Source organism: Temnothorax curvispinosus, unplaced genomic scaffold (assembly GCF_003070985.1).
Source record: "Temnothorax curvispinosus isolate PA1 unplaced genomic scaffold, ASM307098v1 QBEX01005330.1, whole genome shotgun sequence".
Classification (NCBI taxonomy): Eukaryota; Metazoa; Arthropoda; class Insecta; order Hymenoptera; family Formicidae; genus Temnothorax; species Temnothorax curvispinosus.
In genome coordinates this window covers 51,581-75,580 of record NW_020215110.1, presented here as the reverse complement: position 1 = coordinate 75,580, position 24,000 = coordinate 51,581, and the positions used below count along the sequence as shown (strand labels likewise).

The 24,000-nt window shown below is 40.6% G+C and overlaps 3 protein-coding genes across 5 annotated transcripts in view; 2 read left to right on the top strand and 1 right to left on the bottom strand.

Moving 5' to 3' along the window:
• The window catches only part of LOC112454787 (BRCA1-associated protein), a 4,311-nt gene extending 3,558 nt beyond the window's left edge, over positions 1 to 753 (bottom strand). The window contains exons 1-2 of the mRNA XM_025016374.1: positions 561 to 753; positions 10 to 313 (exon numbers count right to left, since the gene is read on the bottom strand). Coding sequence (XP_024872142.1) covers positions 10 to 313; positions 561 to 639 — 383 coding nt within the window. The 5' untranslated portion in view covers positions 640 to 753. The remainder of the gene's footprint in view (positions 1 to 9; positions 314 to 560) is intronic.
• Positions 754 to 879: 126 nt separating this feature from the next.
• LOC112454785 (vacuolar protein sorting-associated protein 13) lies at positions 880 to 20,820 on the top strand. Of its 3 annotated transcripts, XM_025016370.1 has the most exons (37): positions 880 to 1,464; positions 1,675 to 1,814; positions 2,860 to 3,045; positions 3,132 to 3,218; positions 3,378 to 3,575; positions 4,175 to 4,629; positions 4,731 to 5,254; positions 5,388 to 5,856; positions 6,047 to 6,412; positions 6,543 to 7,021; positions 7,131 to 10,311; positions 10,422 to 10,601; positions 10,972 to 11,133; positions 11,195 to 11,358; positions 11,553 to 11,673; positions 11,831 to 12,055; positions 12,279 to 12,494; positions 12,880 to 12,921; positions 13,183 to 13,248; positions 13,822 to 14,025; positions 14,241 to 14,378; positions 14,469 to 14,615; positions 14,766 to 14,914; positions 15,028 to 15,139; positions 15,228 to 15,466; positions 15,692 to 15,854; positions 15,982 to 16,198; positions 16,368 to 16,543; positions 16,630 to 16,749; positions 16,854 to 16,975; positions 17,160 to 17,473; positions 17,726 to 17,847; positions 17,924 to 18,093; positions 18,229 to 18,343; positions 18,649 to 18,780; positions 18,906 to 19,073; positions 19,302 to 20,820. In XM_025016370.1, exons 3-37 carry the CDS (start codon positions 2,946 to 2,948, stop codon positions 19,347 to 19,349), a joined length of 9,891 nt encoding a protein of 3,296 aa, XP_024872138.1. In that variant the 5' UTR covers positions 880 to 1,464; positions 1,675 to 1,814; positions 2,860 to 2,945; the 3' UTR covers positions 19,350 to 20,820. The 3 variants fall into 3 exon arrangements, with proteins under 3 accessions (XP_024872138.1, XP_024872140.1, XP_024872139.1); XM_025016372.1 differs by lacking the exons at positions 12,880 to 12,921; positions 13,183 to 13,248; XM_025016371.1 differs by lacking the exons at positions 880 to 1,464; positions 1,675 to 1,814; positions 13,183 to 13,248 and having other exon boundaries at positions 2,946 to 3,045; positions 19,302 to 19,349.
• Positions 20,821 to 21,145: 325 nt separating this feature from the next.
• LOC112454792 (protein lifeguard 1-like) lies at positions 21,146 to 23,818 on the top strand. The gene is made up of 7 exons (XM_025016381.1): positions 21,146 to 21,247; positions 21,533 to 21,777; positions 21,889 to 21,942; positions 22,327 to 22,417; positions 22,520 to 22,645; positions 23,045 to 23,194; positions 23,607 to 23,818. The coding sequence occupies exons 1-7, from the start codon at positions 21,146 to 21,148 to the stop codon at positions 23,754 to 23,756; spliced, it is 918 nt and encodes a 305-aa protein (XP_024872149.1). The 3' UTR covers positions 23,757 to 23,818.
• Positions 23,819 to 24,000: the final 182 nt, after the last annotated feature.

The following is a 24,000-nucleotide window of genomic DNA, read 5'->3' as shown; positions in this document are numbered from 1 at the left end:
ATGACTTACTCTTCCTTGAAGAGATGGAGGATACCTTTCGTAACTTCGACAAAGGGGTTTCCAGAGATAAAACTTATTTGATCGGGTGAGGTGCAAGCAGCGGCGCCAGTCTCTCCTGGACCAGAATTCGCGACATGATTCGACGTCGCAAACGACGTCTCTTCGGTCGACGTGGTTCTCGGAAACGAATGTGATTTGCTTGTGCTTTGGCTCGATAACAACGGGGACATGGTTTCTGCCACGTTTGTCCAAGTCTCTACGTTTATATCTCTTGGTTCTCTGCAACCTCTCGTCTTCTTCGCAGCCATGGTGCCTACAATGAAAAAAGGGATTACACCTCACCGCGTTCTCGATTCGTTGGTAGAACACGAAAGAAATTGGAAGAAGGTACAGCTCTAATTAAGGTATCCTAACGTACATACAGTTACATGCACGTATATCGGTATAGACTGTAGATTCGAGAGACATTTCGTTGTCGATATATGGTCGATATAATATATAAATATAAATATTACGCAAACGATAATACGATAAGACGAATATAAGACGTTTATGCTCACTGGTGGTTTCTTCCAACTCCGAATCACAAATCTCGATGCGAATAACGCACAGAGACACCAAGACAGCGGATGAATTCATGCCACATAATTGAATTACGACATATTATGACAAACATTTCTCTTTATTTATATTAGGACGCCATGTTAGCTCTCACGCTACCGCTACCGCCGTCGTACCGACACTACAGACTCGACCGACAACAGCGCGCGACTGCGTCACTGCGAAGTGCGGCCAAGATTGGTCTATCGCGTGACCTTGATGCTGTGGCACGTGGCGCTGCGCGCGCCGCGCCGTTTCCTCTCACAAACTCTATCACGATCAGCTGATACGCGCGGTTTGTTTCTTCGCGTTGTTCTACGATTTATTTATGGGAAATGTCGGCGAATGACGTAACTGGAGTACGTGAACGTGACCAGCCCGTTTTGCTTCATTCTGCTTGCTCGATGCCGCGGCGCGGCGCGGCGCAGCGTGTTTCTCGCGCTTGTAGCTTGTAGAGCTAGAGTAAAGACTGTAAAGAGTGCGTAGGTCAGTGACGTTGACCGGGAAGATCGCGCGGAGCCGGAGACCAATGTTCCCTACCCGGGGAACTGGGCTACTTGGGATTCTTGGGAATACTCATCGGCATCAAGGATGACGTAATTCGATAGAAAAAGAACGGTGACTGGTCCTCGTGTTCGGGTGATCCGTTTCAAGGTTATGTCCACCATCGGACGTAACGGTTAGCGAAACCAGCGAATGCTCATTGCTCATCGTTGTCGTCGTCGACGTCGTCGTCATCGTCCCATTGTTCTATTCTATACATTCGTTACGCGGCGTGTCAGGTGTGGTCAGGTGTGGTCGGGTGTCGGGCTGTGTCGCGCCGCCCATCTACGTGACTCATTGCGTACTCTGACAAAACGAAAGGTAAGTAAGCGCTTCGACGTGATACGTGATATTGGTCGTGTTATTTTATTAGGTTGTACATACATCCGCGGCTCTTGGTCTCGTGTAAAATAAACATGCGTACAAATGTAGGGAGGAAAAAACATATGCGCAGCTTAAAATTTCAACGAGCCGCTCTCTGTGAAGAGAGGATCTCAAATCCGTCAACTGACGCTCTATGCTCTATTTCAGCTTTATTTCAGCGTGGAACAAAGTGGAGCAAAGTGGGACAAAGTGGCTCCCGAGTCTGAGGCCTCAGGCCTGAGGTGAGGCACCAGGCAGCCAGGCACCTACGGCATCTCATTGCCTCTGTACTCAACTGTACCGCTGACGTAAGAGACTCGTTCGAGCTCTATTTGTGCAACTACGTTATCTGACAACGTAAACTATAGCACGGCAAATGCAATATACGTATATTATACATTTATTTGCTTATGTCAAGACGTTATCTTTGTATCTAATGCTAAAGTAAATGCTGATAAATCCTCCGTGGTCAGAGAAGACGAACAAAAAGCATAAATTCTTTCAGTTGTTTGCATAGTTAACCCTTAAATGCCCTGTGGGATCCAGCGGACCCCAGACCCTTTAGAATGAAATGTTTTCAAATGTTCTTGCCAAAAATGGAGCTTATGCTCCCATTGATGATAGTTGAGTGATTGACCTACCCGTTTGTACACTTAGCAGTACTCAGTTTACTTAATTTTTTATACTATGTTGAAATTGAAATTTTAACAATATAAGCATTTTATTCTCTTTTCTGAGCCTTGACCAACATTGAAAAAAATTTGCATAACTAAAGATAAAAAAATCAATGAGTAAGGAGACATTTTTCATGCTGGGGTCTTTTAGACCCCATGTGTCATTTACGAGATTCTTGAGAGGTGTGGCATTTAAGGGTTAAAAAAAAGTTTATTTTGCATTTAATGTGCGTTTATACTTATAAAAGTATCTTGTACACTACGTAGAATACGGTTCTTCTTAACACACAATTGTAGCTCAAGTATTACTGTCAATAAATTCTAATATCAGAAGCATATCGACAAACTAACACTAATAAACATTTTGATAGCAGCTGTATCCCTGCTTGATATAATAAGCGCTAAATATGTTGTACAAATAAATTATTGGCCTAGTTTACACCGATCTCTTGATACACGTATCAAATAGTTATTTGAACTGATCAGCCAATAATTAGACTTATTTACTAGTTATTTACTATTTAATACGCGTATCAAGTGATCGGTGTAAACTAGGCTATTGGATGACGCATGATCCGCATGATAAAAGTCTCAGCAGTCGCCAAGTACACACAAGAGTTTGTCTCAAAGGTTTAGTGTTGTACTGTAACTTATTAGATATAAATATCTTTATTTTAAGAGTTGTGCCCGAGAGAGACGAGGATCAAAGTACGAAAAAGCTACGGAATTTTATTGAGAAGGAACGAGAAAGGAACAGGCAGCAAAATGGTCTTCGAGTCGATCATTGCCGAGCTCCTCAACAAGGTGATTGGCGAGTATATTGAGAACTTGGACTATACGCAGCTTAAAGTCAGCCTCTGGGGAGGTAAGAACGCACACACTCGGTATCCCCTAATCGCTATCATTGAAAGACACGTGTGTTATCTTGTGTAATAAACCCTTTGCTTTCAGGTGATCTTGTGTTAAATGACTTGTTAATAAAAGAGTCTGCATTGGATGTATTGGATCTTCCAGTGAGATTGGAATATGGTCGCTTAGGTATAAAAATTGCGTTATTTGTTTACGTGTATGCAACGTATAACAGCTAAAGCTGTTAAATAAATAATGATAAACTTGATATTGACTGTTGAGAGTATGGTACGATACATAGAAGATAACGTGCATAGAATGTACTGTTTTGCAATAAAATGCTTTCAGGGAAATTAATACTGAAGATTCCATTCAAAGATATGTGGAATGGCCAGATTGATGCGATAGTCGAGGAGCTGTTTATCCTGGTAGTGCCTACAAGTCAAGTTTCGTATAACGAAGAGAAAGAGACGAAAACGCAATTGGAAGCTAAACGGGCGGAACTCGCGAGGGTGGAAAAGAGGAAACAATTGGCGGACATAAAATGTAACTAAACATTTATGTTTTATATATATATATATTAGTTTATATATATATATATATATATATATAAACTAATGTAGTAGTCTAAATTTTCACAATTGTGTAATGATAACGTATATAATTTGACATTACTGTTCTTCAAAATTATTTTAAATATTCGTAATTTTTATACGATTAAATTGAGATTACGGACCTATGTGCGGAAATGTCTTTTATATCACACGTGCGTGGAAAGTGGCCCATTACGCGCGCGCCATCTGTGCGACAAATAGCCAATTCCATACGCGAGTCAAAACTGTGCGGTAATGTAAACATTACCGCACTGTTTTGACTCGTGTATGGAATCGGCCATCCGTCGCACAGATGACGCGCGCGCAATAATGGGCCACTTTCCACGCACTTTGTAATATAAAATAGGGTGTGTAACACGTGCGGGATGAGAATTGGACACGAGTGCGGGTGATCGCACTCGCCTTCGGCTCGTGCGTCCACTCCGCACTCGTGTCCAATTCTCAACTTCCCGCACTTGTTACACAAATAACTATTAATCTCTAATCATTATTTTTTTTACACACGTGGATTTAAAATCTTAACTTTTGCAGCGCAAGAAAAATTAGACGATTCGATGGTTGAGAAGCTGATCGCTCGCATGATCAAGAACATTCACGTAGAGATCAAGAGGATTCATGTACGGTACGAGGACCATGTCACCTTCAAAGAGCATCCGTTTTCCGTTGGCTTCACTCTGAGTACCTTCGTCCTCGAGAGCTGTACAGATTCCTGGGAAACTACTGGCAATCTGAAGGAAATGTATGCCATTCCGCAGATCTTTAAACTGTGCGGTCTCGACGGACTGGCCGTCTACCTCAATACAAGCGTGGAGCAGTATAGCAAGAGCTCGCAGTCTTCGTATTCCACTCTTTTTTGTAGTGGCATCGCAACCATGGACTATACACCAACAGGTTATCAATATCTGCTAGGACCGATCAACGTCAAGTCCAAGCTCAGACTTAATCCCAAACCAGAGTCCGACGGTAGCAATTATACCATCCCCAAGGTGACTTACACTCGAGACACTCTTCTTCTCACAGCTGAGAAGCTTTCAAACTAGGTTGAATGACTTTATATTTTGCTTCCTCTCCCCCCCCCCTCTCGCAGGTATGGCTGGATCTGGAGATGCAGAAATTGCGGATTGGCTTAACAAAGCGTCAATATCAGACCTTGGTGCGGTTAGGAGAGGGCCTAGATCACGCGCGGAAAGCCGCGCCGTATCGAAAATACCGACCAAATTTGACATCGTATCGCGGCCACTACAGGGAGTGGTGGCATTTCGCGTATACCTGCGTCCTCGAGGAGACCGTGCGACGGTGTCGTCGTAACTGGGATTGGGACCACATGAAGGGGCATCGTGACAGTTGCCGCGCCTACGCCGAGGCTTATCGGACAAAGCTGACGACCAAGAGGTCGGCAAAGGAGATTGATGAACGACTGACGGACTGTGAAACAAAATTGGACATTTTCAACCTGGTAATTATCCGACAGCAGATAGAGATGGAAGTGGAAAGACTGGCGGAGCAGGAGAAGAGCCTAAAGGCGAAGCGAGGTTGGTTCGGTTTTCTGTGGACCAGTTCGCAGGCCGAGGAGACGAAAGAGCTCAATTCGGCTGCAGCCATCATGCGCAGGTTTGTTGTCAAACAATCAAGTTGATCAAGTCGAGCTCTTGGAAATTTTTGAATACTTTTAGAGGTTTCTAGATACTTGAACCATAATATTAAAAAAATGACTTTAATGAGCATCACATTAACGATGATTTAGATTCGAGGAGGCAATGACGCCGCAGGAGAAGGAGAAGCTCTATCGGGCAATCGATTATCAAGAGAATAGCGCGCCCGCACATTATCCAGAGATGTACGAGATGGTTGACACACGTTTCCTTCTGCGTGGTTTGCAAATCTCTCTGCTGGACACGGACAAGGAGCACCCGTGCATCTTGGACTTGCAGCTACACGGCGTACGAGCAGGTTTCAAGTCGCGGCCATCCGCGAACGCGATCCTCGTCACTGCCTCTATCAGCGACATGAAACTGCTAGGCGTGACGCAGAATGGTCGCGTGCCTTCGCTCTTTAATCCGGAACACGGCAGCTCTGATAGCGCCCTGCTGTCGGTGTCCTATGAGAAGAATCCAATCGACAGGCTGTGCGGTGATCGTGTTATTGTCAAGTCTCGATCCGTCGACATCATCTACGATGCGCTAACTATTCTAAAATTGGTCGACATGTTTAAGGTACTCTTTTCGTCTCGATCCTCGAATGCGCGATAAATTTGCGTGGAAATTTTAAAATGAGGAAAATTTCTGCTTGCATCTGCCAGAATTTTTCATGAATTCTTCTCAATTATAATTTATTTCTTCGTATCTGTTGCGAACTTTTTTTTTTTTTTTCTTTTTTAATATATATAAATATTTTCCTCCACAGGTACAAGACTCTTCGACGCTGAATCAGCTGCAAACAGCCGCGGCGGAACGGCTAGTGGGCTTGAAGGAAATGTCGGCGCTCGGATTGGAATATGCTATACAAAAACATTCCGTGTTGGACATACAAGTGGATATGCAAGCGTCGCAACTTATCATACCGCATGGCGGTCTCTACGACGACTCAAAGGCGTTAATTGTCGTGAATCTAGGTAGTCTAAAGATGCATTCCCTGGAGAAAGGCAAGAGCGACATGGCTGGTGCTAGCGTTAAACAACTGGTTAGCATGGGCAAGAGCGAAGAGGAAGTACTGCTGCATCTGAGGGAATACAGCTACGACAAATTCGTTTTGAAGATTGTCAACTTTCAAGTACGGATAATAGATTTCCACAAAACACGTGATACTATTTTATGTATATGTATTTTATGTATTTTATGTATATGTATGTTTATGTATTTTGTAACAAATTGCAATGTTCTTAAACGTTCGTTGTTGCCAGGTGCTGGTCTCGCTGCCGAATGAAGAGTGGCGATCAGTCTTGGCAAGCACCGAGAGTCCCCTGACATTGCTCCATCCAACTACCTTGGAAATTCAGTTCCACAAGTGCCTGGTGACGGACGATCCTTTGTTGCCAAAACTACGGCTTCTCGGTCACCTGCCGTCAGTTGCCGTGAACATAACGGATGTTCGACTGCTACAAGCGCTCTCAATCGCGCAGAGCATTTTACCACCCGAGGAGGAAAAACCCGCCGAGTTGCAGCAGCGTATCTCCCTCTCCAAATCCGTCTCGCAGCTATCGCTGAAGGAGCTTGGCACCACGATATCGAGCATCGCCGACAAAAGGAAACAGCAGCAAGAAACTGCCGCCGCGTCGATGAAGCAGACCACTGACTTGGAGATGAAATTCGAGATGAAGGAGTTTACGCTGTCAATGTCCAGACAACGAGACGACGACGACGCATCTTCAGAATTCATCAGGTTTGCGACGCACGATTTGTCCCCATCTTTTTGTCCTCATTACCTTACAATTTAATGAAATTTTAAATTAGCTCCGACGAGCCTCTCTGAATTTACTCGTTTATCTCAGATTACAGGTGCTACAGCTGGAGGCAGAACTGCTACAACGTACGTACGATCAGAAGGTGCAGCTGCGGTTAGGCGGCGTGCAGATCCGGCAGCTGTATGAAAATCAGGAGATCTTCATGGTCAACACGCCGATGTTGGCCGGCAGAGATGAGTATTTGATCGTCGTGCAATATGTGAATGTGAACAAACGCTCGCCGGAGTTCGTCACGCGACACGGTTCTGTTGTGAAGCTGCTTCGACTGGAATTTACCTCGCTGGACGCGCTGTTACATCAAGAAGCGCTTATCGAGCTGCTGCGATTTAGCACGTACATTCAGGACCGAATGAACTCGCTTGAAGGTGCTCAGAGGAAGGAAATCGAGGGGCGTCCTCGACCGACCCGTTTGACCTCTATTCAGGAGGAGACTTCTGGTTTCCTCAAGGAGCAGTTACAGAAACAAAGATTGAGACCCACCGGAGGTGGACGACGCAGAAGGCAAACCGTTGAGTGTATCGATCTAAAGGTGAACGCTAAGATTGGCTCGATCAATCTCAAGATTTCCAGCGCCGCCCGGGATATTACTGCGCTCTACGTCGAGGGTATCAGCGCCAGTTTTCTCAGCAAGTCTTCGTATTCGCAAATGAACGTCGATCTGGTCTCGCTCAGCATTAAAGATCTCAATCCTTCTTCTATGTACAGGGATATCGTGGCTGTGGAGGGTACTGAGTCTTTACAAATCCAAACGGTGATGTACAACATTGAGCAATGGGAGATGGACAAGAGCAACATGTCCGTGAAGGTGACTATGGGTTGCCATCGCATCGTCTTCCTAAATGCATTTGTTACCAGCATTATGACGTTCCTCAACAACTTTCAAGCGGCGCAGAAAGCTATCAAAGACGCATCGGCGGCGGCGGCAGAAGCCGCCAAGACAAACATCAAGGACGTTCAAACAAGTGCCTCGCGCATTGAGCTGAGTGTTAAAATCAAGGCGCCCGTCATATACGTGCCGATGAACTCCAAGAACCACCATAGCTTGATGCTAGACATGGGCAATCTCATGGTATGTAACGTCTTCAAGAAGCTAGAGGTGACGAACGAGGAAACCGGTGAATGTCCCGTGGTAGATGAAATGAAGATCGAACTGCAGAATTTGAAACTATCTCGAGTTCGACTGAACATGGAGAAGTTTACCAGCGAGAACGAGGTGCTGCTGTTGGAACCGGTAACGTTTACGCTGCTAATGAAGCGTAATCTATCTACCGCCTGGTTCACCGCCATTCCGGACATCGATATGTTTGGCAGATTGAATAAGATTAATCTGCTGTTGAGTAAAGAGGACTACGCTACGATTTTGAAAGTGCTGGAGCAGAATCTGGGCGAGACCGTCGAGGACTCGAAACCCGTGCAAGCTCTGCCATCCGCCATCAAGTCCGAATGCGGCGGAGAGCTTGAGATCCAACCGGCGTACAAATATGAGATTGACGCATCGCGAGAAGCACCATCGTTGGACGCACAAGAACGACACGCTCACACCGCCGTCAAATTCGAATTTATCATGGACAGTCTGGTGATCAGTCTCTTCACCGGCGGCTCCAAGTTGCTGCAGTCGCAGACATCGCCGTTGCATCTGCCTGAGTATGGACTGGCGCGCTTCAGTCTTACGCACTTTGCCGTGAAGGGCCGTGTGTTTGCGGACGGTCTACTGGCCACGTCGATCCTGCTGATGAACTGCACGCTAGACGACATACGACAGAGCCGAGAGGGCTCGCTAGTGCGAATCATGGAAAGGACAGGCAGCGCGCCATTTTCAGGATCCTCGCCGAGCGAGGATCATATCGACAAAGAACACAATGCCAGGAGTATGCTGGACGTGACAGTGCGTCAGAGCCCGAACGACACGTTCGCCGACGTGCGAGTGTTCTCTTTCAGCATCATCGTGTCCCTCGATTACCTCATGAAGATCAAGGATTTCTTCGATGTGGCTGTCGCGAACAAGACAGCTATTACTTCCTCCTCGAGAAACGACGCGGTGATGCCAAAGAAGAAACCAGCGCAACAGCAGTCGACTGCTTCGACGCCCAAGATGTTAACTGTAAATCTGCACGTGGAAAAGCCGGATATTATCCTGCTTGAGGACATGGACGATATCAACTCGAATTGCATAGTACTGAATACAGAATTGTTGCTGAAGGTGCGCATCATGGGGGAGCACCAGGTGATCGCGGGCTCCATTAAAGATCTCTCGCTGCTGACGGGGATATACAATCCTGTGAAGAGGGCCGATTGGATTTATCAGGTCTTGAAACCATGCAGCATTAGCGTAGCCGGTTCCACGCCGGAGGGCAAAGGACTCCATTTAGAAGTCTGTTGCACGGACATCCATGTTTCTGTTTCGCCAGGTGTAATCGAAATATTGAATAAGGTCATTCATACGGTGACGAGAAAGGAGGAAGAGGACAAAGAAATTGTTAAGCTCGAGCCTAATTACGAAGGATTGTGGATCGTCACGCCCTTTGAAGAGAATAATTATTGGTTCTTAAAGACAGAAGTCGCAATGGAAGCACTCGAAGAGTTTATTACGTATCCGGACGACGAGATTGCGGCGGCGGCGGCGGTGCCTTACAAGCCCGAATTGGCAATCGTCTCGGCGCCGACCATCTTGTTCACCCTGGAGGCAGGTGTCGGCAACAAAACTCTGCCCATGTTGCTGCTTCACGTGAGTTTCCAAAGCACGGTCAACGATTGGAGCACAAAATCTATGAGCGTAGACTCGACAATGTCGGTGATTATGTCGTATTATAATAGTCGCCTCGCGCTGTGGGAACCACTGATCGAGCCGATAGAAAGCTCCGATAACGGTAAACGCCGCTCGACGCCGTGGGAACTGAAAACCAAAATCCAATTTAACGACATAATGCTAGACTTGAGAGGTGCCAGTGCGGCGGTTAGCCCAATCTCGGAGAGCGAACCCGAAGAGCTACATCAGTCTACTAAGATGTCCATTGACGTTACGTCCTCTGATAATTTGGAGATAACCGTGACGAAGACGTGTCTGGATGTTCTGAAACAACTCGGCCATTCGTTTTCCTCGGCTATGGAGGCCAGCGGGAAAGGGCCAACCAGGAAAGTGGCGCCGTACGTGCTGAAGAACGAAACCGGCTTGGCGATAATACTCGACCTGGAGTACAGTTTCTTCAAGGTCATTATAATTAGAAATCTAAAATTTCTTTCCGTTTGCCTATTCATATCCGTCTGTAATATATAAATGACTCGGTCTTGAATATGTGAAAGAGACAATGGTTCTTATAGATTTTTGACGATGGATCGAGATCAAGGGACCACAATGACTCGTATATGGAAGTGATCCTTGAAACCGGTGCGTCGATAGAGCTCGCGTCCAAGACATCCAAGCTGGATGACACGCGTCTTCTCGAGCAGTTGAAAGTGGAGATCGTCAAGGACAGAGAGGACAGTAAATTCTCTATATCTGTAAGTTATTATATAGACGTAGCGTGTAAAATTGTAGGGATTCGCGATTTCTTTGACGAATCTAAAGTAAATTGTTTCTTGATGAAAACAGTCGAAAACAGTTGTCGACTGAAGCGACTGAAGATAGCGCTTTCAGATTACAAGTAGATCCACAAAGTTTATTCAATTGATCAAGTATGTCAAACCTTGCAAATTTTTATCAAGGAAACATTGAATCTCTCCAAGAGATACCAGTCAATAAATATATTCTCAATATGCGTATCACATATGATACACAACTTGGAGAATTTGTAATTAATAGAACGGATAAATTGACAATTTTATCATTTTATTGCCATACTACGTAATATGACATTTTAATTTTTATTAGTTTAAAGGTATTCAAGGCAAACTGGCGATACCTGTGTTGAGAGCGGATCGGAGATTCTTCTCTTTGAAGCACCGAAAGGAGGGCTCCGAGGAATGGGGTATCGTGTCGGATGTCATTGTGGAGGAGGGTAGCACGATTGTCACTCTTAGAAGCATTCTTCAGGTATAACGAGAGAGAAAACATTTACTTTTATCAATAATAATCAGCTTTCCGCGTGTTGTAGGTTCACAATCATTTCGCGCAGCCGATATCCGTTTATTATATGACGAAACGTGGAAATGAGGTGGAATGTGTGGGCACAGTGGCACCGAATGAGAAGCTCAATTTACCCCTAGATGCCGTGTACACCCCGACCAACATTTACTGGCTGTTTTTCAGCGTCGATGGGTACCGTCGCATTTTTTGACATTAGTAACATTATTTTATTTTGACTATTGCATAAAGCTATTCAATGTAACTTTGTAAATATAAGATAACGTATAAAAGATAAGATGAAAAAAATTGAAATACATATAACATGTATTAACACGAGGGAGCTTTGACATGCAAAATTTTCAATGACTAGATCTAATTTACTTTAGATATATGGTATCAGTTGAGCCATTCGTATGGAAGGACCTGCAAAAAACTGTTTCCATGACGAAACTATTGAAATGCGAGTCGCGATCCAAGCAGGATGCCACAGAACCATTTTACATTCAGGTCAACATTTTTTTCTTTTATTAATATAATTTTCATGATGAAATATGTATACTTGTCATCTAAGCTTACATAATTTCGTCGAGTTAAACAAGTTGACGAATATTCTTGGTTAATAATAAATAATAGAGAAATAGAGGATCCATCCATATTTGTACAGGCTGTAGGAGAGATCGAGCAGGTATATTTCGAAAATACCACTCGTCACACCATGGCTAGTACCGTCTACAACGTACATCTGTATCCATCTGTGTACTTGAAGAATTTCCTACCAATCGACATCATTATCTGCTTGCCTGGCACTGCTCAGGAGAGCTTACTCGAAGCAAGTGCCTCTCTGCAACTTCCTACGATTGATCCAGCCAAGTCGAATATAATAATTAAGGTAGAATACACACGTCAATTAATAATACGTGTATAAAACTTGTCAACTTTTATTATGATTAAAATGTGAATTTCAACAGAATTCTCTAGGATTTTAAGATAAGAGAATACAATTCAACAATCTAAATAATAATAATATAAAATGTGTGAAATATGTATATTTGTTGTGCAAGATGTAAAAGATGATTGCCATTTATTTTCTAAGTGAATAATGTGTATTACAGCTACCCAATTACCTCGAGAAAGATTGGTCGTGCAAAGGAGAGATAGTGGCAAACCCACCAGAGTTCGCGGTTTGGTCGTTCGAATCTTTCGACAGCGCGCAGAAGGTGATCCTGGATCTCGGAATGCATACGTCTTACAAGCACAGTTCGATTGTCATGGCGCTGTATTGTCCCTTCTGGATGCTGAACAAGACTGGTTTAATGCTATCCTATAGAGTATGTTTCCAGCGATAATCTCGTCGCTTTTTTTCTTGGTAACTTTGCCTCTTGTGTGGCATACGATTTGCAATTTATTATTAATTTTTACATCTACCAAAGAAATCTTTCTCTAAAGCTTTCCAAGATTTTCAAATCTCAGCCAAACCATGTTCTAAAAAGCCCCTTTTCACTCGACTCAAACATTGTGAAATTCTTTATTAATATGCACTTTTCTTATGTCATACATACTAACGTTTGCTTCTTCGTCCGATCTTCAGCCTTTCTTGTGCCCCTCTCAGCCCCCCCACCCCCGCCTCGACCTCGTTAGTGTATCGCAATACTAACCAGCATTGCATCTTGCCTGATTAGAACCCTGTATTCAACATGCTCCATTATTTTACAGAAATCAAGTAAGGGTGGCAAAGAGCATTCGAGTCCGATCAAGGTAGAGATTTCCTGTTATCGTGCCGCATTATTGTGCTTCTCGTGTAAATAGTTATTAGCAAAATTCTCTAGTATTATTAGCAAAAAATTAGCCATCAGAATTTCGTCTAATCTTGTACAATTATTGGATTATTGATAATAATTATAAAATAATTTTATAAACAATCATCATATACCACTCAATTATCAAATTTTGTTGTCGACTGGATATCGATATTTATCGCTTTATATTCGTAAAAATGTACATGCAAACGTCTTTCAGAAATTCGTTTCCGCTATGAAACCCCATCGGCAACGCGCACAGTACAGGAAGAGGAAAACGCGCGCGGTGACGCATCGTTTTATTTTAATATTATCGCTGTTCTCGTGCTTGTGTTCGCAAAATTATCAATTATTGTGAAATAACAATCGTCTAATCTAGTCGTGTCGCCGGAATTGAACGCCGTAAATTGTGTTAGATTATCATTGTGTTACTCGTATTGTGCCAATTTTTAACACGTGCATTTTATCGAACATAAGTCGCACTCATACGTAAACGTTAGCTATGTATATCATGTGTAATTGTGCTTCATCACACACGCTAATTCATTTTCTGTTCTCTTTACCTAGTCCCTTCTCTTCTCATTTAATTTATATTTAGATTTGTTAAATCATTGCGTTCTTGAATATGGCGAATCCACTCGATCCTCGATAGTGTTTCGGCGTTTTCCTCGTTTGCGTTTTTTTAGATATTAGACGTATAAAAAAACCCGATTGCAATGCAAAATCGAACAAGTTATGTATAACGAGCTAATATTATGGAGGTGTTTGTTACTCGTTTTTATTAACTGCATGATGTACCAAAGGAATTATTTTTGACGAACTGAACGAGAACAACTTGAATCGATAATGCTCTTTCCAGACAACGGACGATTACTTAAATATCTTGTACCATCCGGAGCACTTTAAGGGACCTATTCTGTTCTCGTTCCGCTCCAAAGCCTTCTTCGGCAAGAAGAAGGCCATGATCAGAGTGGAGGATGGAGAGTGGTCCGACAAATTCTCCATCGATGTCGCGGGCAGTGAGGGTGTGGTAGCCTGCAAGTACAATGGAATGACATATCAGGTTCTTTTTATTAATCTTTTTTATTCATTAGAGATTAGAGTATATTGTGACGTGTATAATAATTGATTTATATACATACATGCATACCTACATACATACACACATACATTTATGGAACAAGGATGTATGAAACAGTAAAGACTGTGGATCAAGAGGGAAAACAAAAGTATAAAACCAAGTATAAACGATAAAACTCTCGTTTTTTTTTGTGGCAGATCGGGGTACACAATCAATTGACATACAACTTGTTGACCAAGCAGATTACATTTACGCCCTACTACATACTTATCAACAACGCAGATTTCCTCATAGAATGCCAGGAGGGCGATCGACCAGCCGATCCAATGGCCAAAGTACGTTAGATATAAGCACGTCAATTACTGTATCGCTCAAATATTTTAGTGAAATTATTGCACTACAATGTCACACTGCTGCATGCCAAGGTACCTCCTGGTGAATGCGCGGCCTTGTGGCCTAGAACCGAACACGAGGACAAGACTTTGAAGGCCAAAGTCGCGGGTCAACCTGAGAAAACCGCGGCGTTTATTTATACCGATAGCCATACGACTCTGCTTAAATTGGACAATAAGGTACGTGAGCACAGTAACAAAAAAAAACACGTATATTACATGTAATTTATTTAACAAGGTCGAGAGCACAAGAAGACCAGAATAAATAATCAAGTATTTGTGTGTTTTGCGTTTTATATTTTTAATAAAACTTTTTGCACACTATTATAGTATGGAGGGATCAATGTGGACGTGCAAATCAGCGAGGGCGGCGTTTACATCTCCATGTCGGCCTACATTCCGGGCAATGCGCCGGCTTTGATCGTCAACCATACGCCACATACCATCAATCTATGGGAAAAAGGTTCAATTAACGTTAGGTATGTTGGAACGTCGTCCAAGTGATCGTTAAATTTGATGCCAGGATGCAGTAAATTATCCCATATATTGATTTATTTATATGACGTAATCGCGTGTTTGTACATTGACACAGGTCTGTACAGTCGTACAACAGAATGTTTTATACTTGGGAAAACCCGGCGGGTCCACGAAAATTGGTTTGGGAGGATAACAACGGCAAGGAAATCGAAGACAATCTTCGCAAGGTAAACGGGAAAGATGATGAAAAGCGAAAGAGATCGTTTTTAAAAGTGGAGAATACGAATGAACGCCATCGCCTCGTTTCTTTTCCAGGATAATCTTGGTACCTTTGCACTGCCGGATATAGACGAGAAACTGTTTTACGTCTCGTTCCTGGACGGTACTCAGCGAGTGCTGCTTTTCACTACAAATCTGAAAATCGCCGAGGATTGTCAGCTGGCCGGTGACTTGGAAGTAATAGATCAGGAAATCACGCTCAACATTCACGGTATTGGCGTCTCTCTCGTGAACAACATCACCAAGTCCGAGTTGTTGTACATGTCCATTACCAGGTGAGAATATTGCGCGACTCTTTTACCATCTTTTATTTTATTTAAATATATTGTGCCATTTTTCAGGATTTAAACAATATAATTTATTTCTATTCATATACACACGTGTTAAATGTTTATATAATAATTAATTACTTTAAATTCGATATTACTTAACGAAATGATGTTTATCCTCTTTATAATTATGCTCGTGTGTAATATTAATGTGATTCTATTATAATCCAGCTCTGGAATTATATGGGAGACGCGTAAATCTCTTGGCGGCCGATGGCGAGCGTTAAATATCAAGGAAGTTAACGCCATCGAGGAAGGATATCAACGCTACATTAGAGAATTGCAAATCGGCAGGGACGCAGACTACCGGGCGATGTTGGACCCGAAACTAATGGTAAAACAAAAAGCTTTCACTCAATCGAAGCTTCTAAAGCTTGGATCTTGATTAATTTCTGGATTAAGAAGCCAACTAGATTGTTGCGTATGAATATATATATATAATAATTATTTCACATTCCTAGGTGGATTATCTGAATATGGAGATGCTGAAACCGCATCGTAGATACATGCGACGTACGTTTCAAACTGGGCTTTGGCTACAATATCGTACCTCAGCGCATCAAGTACAGCTGCACGCAAAGATCAATAAGCTTCAGATCGACAATCAGTTTTCCGAGTGCGTCTTTCCAGTTATATTAGCTCCAGTGCCACCGCCGAAAAGCGTCACGCAGAGTACAGGTATCAATTTATTATTTGTATGGCGTGAGAAACACGTTCCTTTATTGTACTCTATGTGATATGCCGTTCACGTTTAGTCATTGTATACACTAATGAAAGCAGACAATGTCCCGAATTTTGTATAACGTACATATTTCTTTGTACGTTCTTTTATTCTTTGTTTCTGTAGTCATGAAACCTTTCGCGGAGCTCAGTATGGTCAAGCGCCTGTTGGAGTACAGCACCGTGCAACAATTCCGATACTTTAAAGTTCTCATACAAGAGTTTCACATCAAGGTGGACATGGTCTTTATAAATGCAATAATGGGCCTGTTCGAAGCTGACCAAGTCAACGACGCCGAAGAGGTGAGATATGAAATTGAGGCGGGATCGTGAGATTTATTTAGATTGTTTTAGGATATATAGATTATCATCTCGTTCGTTCATTTCAGAGTGCTTTATTCCGTACAGACATGAAACTCGTTAACGAACCGTTGATGTACCACGTCAGTCTCATCACCACGGCCGAGCAAAAGAACTTCTTCGATCTGCTGCACTTCTCGCCTCTCAAGGTGTGCCTCTCGCGCGTTTTAATATGTGAATACAAAAATCCCACGTGTATTATCTACCTTGACAGTCGAGTCTTCACTTGATTTTTCTTTCTTTGTTCATACAGATACACATCAGTTTCTCAATGACTGGAAGCGGAGGTGGACCCTCAGCGTTGCCGCAAGTACTTAATGTGCTGTTGCAAGGAATCGGCGTGACGCTGACGGATATTAACGACATTGTGTTCAAGTAAGGTTTTCAATTTAATGTAAGAGGTGTAATATTAGTAGAGGTATTTTTTAAAAAATTACTAGATTCAAGATCTAAAATTATAATCTTTTATTTCTAAAGCCTTGCACAGTCTTGGATATTGTACAGCGTGGTACATATTTTCTAGGATTATAAGATTAAAAGTTCTTCTATTTTGGCACAGATTGGCGTACTTTGAGAGAAACTATGTATTCATGACGCACAAGCAGCTTGTTTCCGAGGCGAGCACTCATTATGCAGGCCAGGCGATCAAGCAGGTGTATGTACTTGTGCTGGGACTCGATGTGATCGGTAATCCATACGGGCTCGTGGTCGGGACGATGAAGGGCATCGAGGACCTGTTCTACGAACCCTTCCAAGGGGCCATACAAGGTCCGGGGGAGTTCGCGGAGGGCCTGTACCTCGGGGTGCGCAGCATGCTGGGCCATACCGTCGGCGGAATGGCGGGCGCTGTGTCAAAGATCACGGGAGCGATGGGTGTGTGTCTCTCGATCACGGTGTCCTTTTAATTATATTCGATTAAAAAGGTTGTAGGCGCTCGTTGTGCGCTCGCAAAAAATGTCGTACACTATGAATAAAAATATTACGCTATGTTTAATCGTAGTTGGTGATGTTTGCCATATAAAAAGTTTTTTTTTTATTTTTTTATTTTTTAATGTTTTCTTTATTTCAACTGCATGTGTATATATATATATATATATTTACTTTATTACTCGCTTGCTTTTGTAGGCAAGGGTATAGCTGCTCTGACCTTCGACAAAGATTATCAGCGAAAGAGGCAAGAACAGCTTAACAAACAGCCCGCTAACTTACAAGAAAGTCTCGCACGAAGCGGAAAGGGTTTAGTCATGGTAAGATCGCACGGGTTAATTATTTTATTGATTAATTAATTTGATACATCTAGGACGTTTTAATCTCACTTGACAGGGTGTATTCGATGGTGTAACGGGTGTAGTAACGAAACCCATATCAGGCGCAAAGGAGGAAGGAGTAGAAGGATTTTTCAAAGGGTTTGGAAAAGGTGTTGTTGGACTCGTTACTAGGCCTACGGCTGGTGTTATCGACTTTGCAAGTGGTTCCTTTGGAGCTATCAGACGGTATGGCTCGTTAAGTATGCAAAAGTAGTCTTAATAACTTGTTTATTAAGACACGTGAAATTTGGACGTGTTTATAACGTAGCTTAATTAATCTATACATGTAATATGGAGATTGCATTGTAACATTCGTTTTAGAGCCACCGAGCTGGGTGAGGAAGCAAAGAGAGTACGATCACCTAGATTTCTGCAACCGGACAGTCTTGTTAGACCGTACATAAAGGATGAAGCCGAAGGCAATAAGATATTGAAGGTAAGAATTTTAGTCTTCCAAGTATCTTTGATATACTTTTATCTTTAAATTTCAGATAGATGTTTCGTTTTTAGTAGGCCTATTCTATTATAATGGTACATTTCTATAGAGGATGTATTTATAATTTATATAGAATTATTATAAATATTATGTATGTATAGAAATGAATAGAAAAAGAAGAATTATAATATGCTCTTTAGGAAATATTATTTCGTATGGTATAATATTCTCTATAAAAAATTATACGGAATTAAATTTTACCAAGTCTTTCTATATGAAATAAATATGAGATTTCTTTTTCATAGGACGTGGAAAAGGGGAAATATGCGCACACGGACGTTTACGTCTACCATGTGTTCATCAACAAAGACGTACTATTACTCACCGACAAAAGATTAGCGTATCTCGAACACAGTGATTTGTTTGGTGGTTGGCGGGTTAGTAAATTTATTAACACTTGATACAGTTTGTAGCTATTTATTACATTGATCAATCAACCATCTTCTCTTGTCAAAATAAAAGAACGGGCTATATATCTATGCTTTTCTCATTTTTTTTCCAGGTTGACTGGAGTTATACTTGGAACGAATTCAGCGACCCGGCAAGAATCGTAGAGAAAGGTGTACAAATTTTTACCAAAGACGCTACTAAGAGAAAGAAACTCGGTGGTCTATTCGGCAGTGCGGATCAATCAAAGATACTTTTAATAACTGATCATAATATTAAACAGGTACGTATTACCAGCTAGTTGTATAGTTTTGCAAAAGTATTTTCTATTAAATCATCATAATTATATGGAGGGGTGAAAACCAACCACAGGTGGTGTAAGTCAAATATTTAAAAAAATAAAGACTTTTACCACTGTGGTTTTTACTCCTCCATATATATAATTAATTTGCACCATATGTGATGTATTAAATCATATATTTTATCTCACGATTTGTTATCTTTCCTATAGTTGTTGTGTGGTAAAATACAAGAGCAGATTGATCAATCTGGAATATGACAGCGATGCACAAACGTAAAAGAAAAAACGTGCTTGTGCGCTTCGAGCTACAGAAGAAAATAAAAAAGGCGAAAGAGAGAGCAAGCGAGCCAAGTTTCTTCACTTCCGGAACGTTTCGCGAGCGATTTGCACATTTTCTACCGACACTATTTATAAGACTGATACCGCGTAAATCGCAACAATCGAATATAAAAAGGAATGCTAATTAATATACTAAGAAACCGTGAAAGAATGTATGGAATCTTTCTTACACTTCACTATGCAACTGTTCAGAGCTTTTTTGCTATCGGTATCATTACCGAATGAACAATGTTAGATTGGTGCGAAAGATTCGTCGCATTCGTCTTTCAAATAAAGTTGAAAATGAAATATTACGTAGCTTTGAAGTACGTTTTATTAATCAAGACAGTAAAATGTTAGCTTCGATGTTTTCTCTAAGAAATTTGTCACTCCTTTTTTTTTTAAATTCCAACGATTTTATATTAAATAGAATTTCATAGAAAATAATCTTTTGTACTAATAGTTGCAATATCTGAATATCACAAAAGAGAAAATAATTTTTTTTTTAATTTATACTTGTAGGAATACCACGCGCGCGCTTTTTATTCGATTGAGCGAATCGTTTTAGTCACACAAGAGTTACCATTTCCATAGTATCGTTAAGAGCTAAGTTTACTACGATCACAAAGTGGACGTGATCGATCGGGGACATAAGAGTAAGTAATCCCCATGCGTGTTATAAACAAGTGAAGTGAAATAGAATGACAAGAAAGTGAATTTTATTTTAACAAACTAAAAATTAGCAGTACAATAAAATTATATACGTACTTGTTGAAATATTATGCAGATTCTTTATGAAAATCCAATGAACCGGTATTGTTTTATATTTATAAAAAGTTAGTTTTATCACACACACACACACACACCACTAATATGTCGCATTGTTCAATCCATCATAACGCGAGCGTCATCACTCAAATGATACATACGGTACGTAATGATTGTAGATGATGAAAGTAATGATATATACGCTTAATTACCTTCCTGCTGAGGCTTCCGGCATCGAGCAAAAGTATTAAAAAGGGTTTGCCACGAACGGCCATTGACGTATCGATTAGATGCATTGTTAAGACGTAATAAATTTTAATACCGAGCTTTAACGCCTAAATGATTGTGTATCGGTGATATTTCTACCTCGTTTTATTATTTTTAACGCTAGTTAATAATTAATTAGAATTATAACAAACTAATAAAGATATAGGTGGAATTATTTAAGTTTTGTAATACGTAACGTACGTGATCTTTGTAACTAATTCTTTTTCACTTGATTCCATGGAGAGTTTTAATTAAAGCCAAAGTAAAAGCATACAAAACTATGTTCATTCGTACAACGCAATTTGTTAATTATATATGTATAGTGTACACTGTGTGCTTATTATGTATTTAATTAATTTAACTGTACAGTTCTGTTGCAACATTTAATAAAATTATTACAACTGTATTTTCAAGTATATTTTGTCTCTTGTGTGTGTGTGCGTATTGTAATATTTCTAAAAATAAATGGTACGTGCACCCGCTGATATATTTAGTGCGATTACTTGATTTGTATAGCGTATATTTGTCCACTTATACCTTCATTTGTTAATCGTAGCTGCGATTGATTGACTACAGATTCGGCTATATTCGGCTATACACGTAGGCATGTTTAGGAGGTACTATTATTAATACACAACATAAATAAGAGTAGAGCAAGAGGTTCGATATATGTTAACGAGTACGTCTATTCGGCCTGTCCAATGCGGTCCGACGAAACCGATATCGAAGAACAGCGGATTCCACAGCATATCCCAGGTCCTCCGCAATTACCGCCGTTAATCAAAGGCCAAAAACTGAAGAGCGTGAGTGACATTTCAATCATGCGAGTCTTAAGCGGATCTTAATTTTCGTTGAATTTGGCGATTTGCCAGATTCACTTTAATTCTCTTTTAAAATTCTGCAAAAGAAAATGTTTCAACTGTTTCGATAAATTAAAATTTTTTCAACACGGTTGTCTTCTCGCTTTGATTTCCTAATTAAAAAAATAATAATCTTGATATAAATTCTAAAATTTCGTTTGTTAATAGTAGTGTAATCAAAAAGATTCGCCAGCGACACTTTCAGCTTATCAACTATTTGGATTCCAGGGACCGTACACCGTCACGGTGACTGACGAGATGGTAGCGCAGAGGGAAAGGGAGAATCTGGAACTGTACAAGGCCTGGGTGCGGGAACAGCGCAGGAGAAACATGCTGCCGCAGGAGGAGGCCGACGAGTTTATAGGCGACTTCAAGGACGTCATCGTCCGGAGGGGCTTTGTCCGCAAAGTCTTCTGCCTCCTCACGCTGCAGCTCATGTTCACCATCCTCGTCATATCCATCTTTATGTTCGTGTAAGTATACACCGGAGAGAAACCGGTATCTCGACGATCCATTCTTTAATTCTATTGTATTGATTTGTATTGTATAAATATATTAGTGTGATTTTCGGACGTACTTTTCAGGGATGAAGCGCAGAAGTTTATGATGGTACACTGGTATCTGTGGATTGTTGCCATGTAAGCTAAGGAAGGCTCAGCCAAGGATAGATTTCTTGTCTGCCCTGATCTAATTCTGTTAGGACTATATTAAATGGAAAGGAATGAGAGGGAACGAGCAGATGATATATAAATAATATTATGATTAACAATATGATATCTAAAATATCTATGCATAAACATATTGTAATATACATGTTACATAGAAATTAGATATTACATATCAATATTATGTTATAATATATCCATTTTATATTTATATATTACAATACTCTCTCCATGCTGTCTGTTCGCACTTGATTCTTTTTATTTATATAGGTCTAAAAAATCGTCTATTACTTGCAATTAATTGTACCGTTTATTTTGTAAACTTTAGTTTAATTAAGACATTCGCTTGTATTTTAGGGTGTTCTTCATCGTCGCGTATTGTGCCATAGCCTGCTCGGTGCATGCTAGGCAAACGCCACCGTTCAATTACATCTGTCTATTTCTACTGGTACGATCTCTCGACATTTTCTTCTTTTCCTCGCAACGGATTGGTAATCTCTCTCTCTACGTAAATTAAAATTAATCCACTTAAATCTCTCATGAATCGCAGACACTAGCAATGTCGTACCTGGCCGCCTTCGTCTCCGTGTTTTACAGCATCGAGGTGATCCTCATCGTTATGGGCATGACCGCCGCCGTCACGACAATCATAGCTCTTGTGGCAACATTCTCCAGGGTAGTTTTCTCTCTCTCTCTCTCCCCCTCTTATTTATTCTATACTTTTGTCGCACGTTCATGATACGTTCATGATTTAACATGTGTCACACTGAAGCTTGTATGTTAAATTTTTTCACTGTATATGTTTATACTTGTCGAGATTCAATATACATTATATTTCCCGTTTTAACATATGTTAATATATATGTTAATTCCTGATTCAATACATGTATATATTTATATATGTATATACATATATTGAATCAGGAATATAATACTTTTCAGAAATTTAGTTTCTGATTACGTTTTCTTTAATTTATTTCCATTTATACTAATTGTAAGTATATTAGACAAAGAAGCAGAGAGAGAGAGAGAGAGAGAATAAATGACAAGAATCGTTATTATGATGAAATTACAGTTTGACTTGACAATGAGGCCAGGCTTGCTGATGGTGATTGGATTGGTTTCGATCGTAGCCATTTTTACATTGCTAATAATCCTGCTGTTCACCCACGTAATTGTTTTACGCCTGATAATCTCTATCATTGGGACGCTCCTGCTGTGCATGGTCAGTGTATTTTGGATTCTTGGAAAACTCATCTAATCGACAATTAACATTAACATCTTAATTTGACGACTTTGCAGTTTTTTGAATTCTTACATCTAAACATATATCTAGAAGCTATATATATTAATTTTAATAAATCTGCAAATGTGTTTATTTAAATTTTCTCGATTACAATAATTCTTAATATTAATTCAATGTGGCAATTTACAAAAATAAAATGGCACGTGTGTTGAGCTATACTATAATAAATGGATTAAATCAAGTAAAATAAAAACGTCAACTGCGCGCGAAGGTCAATCGGGAACTTTGAATATACATATATATAATCATGTAATTTACTGTAATAGATATAAACAAGTAGGCACGAGATTGCAATATTAAAAATTGTACGTTTCATGCATTATCGTTTCAGTATCTCTACTTCGACGTGCAAACGATCATGGGTGGACGCAGAATAGAATTGAGTCCCGACGAGGTTGTCTTCGCGACAACGCAGATTTACGTCGATATTGTACTGCTGTATCAGTATTTACTGATGTTCATGGGATTCTTTCACCGATAAAAAAGAGAAAACACAACGTCCTCGATATATTGTACTTGATTATATTTAAATATGTAGGTATTATACACTTACATATATTTTTTATATTATATACTATAATGAATATTATATGTCAGTATATACATATGACATTATAATATTTATATAAACGTAATAAAAAAAAATAATACTTGTTACTTTCCTCTTTACCTTAATCTAATTTAATATAATTTTATATTGACATTTCAAAATTAACGCATACGAA

What these genes read in the sequence shown, in the direction of transcription:
- LOC112454785 (XM_025016370.1), top strand. Translation starts at nt 2,946, where the DNA reads ATGGTCTTCGAGTCGATCATTGCCGAGCTCCTCAACAAGGTGATTGGC. An exon ending in GCATCTTCAGAATTCATCAG is followed by an intron (nt 7,022 to 7,130) that starts GTTTGCGACGCA and finishes CGTTTATCTCAG; the next exon opens with ATTACAGGTGCTACAGCTGG. An exon ending in TTGTACATGTCCATTACCAG is followed by an intron (nt 15,467 to 15,691) that starts GTGAGAATATTG and finishes ATTATAATCCAG; the next exon opens with CTCTGGAATTATATGGGAGA.
- LOC112454792 (XM_025016381.1), top strand. Translation starts at nt 21,146, where the DNA reads ATGCGGTCCGACGAAACCGATATCGAAGAACAGCGGATTCCACAGCAT. An exon ending in TATCTGTGGATTGTTGCCAT is followed by an intron (nt 21,943 to 22,326) that starts GTAAGCTAAGGA and finishes CTTGTATTTTAG; the next exon opens with GGTGTTCTTCATCGTCGCGT. An exon ending in TTGTGGCAACATTCTCCAGG is followed by an intron (nt 22,646 to 23,044) that starts GTAGTTTTCTCT and finishes ATGAAATTACAG; the next exon opens with TTTGACTTGACAATGAGGCC.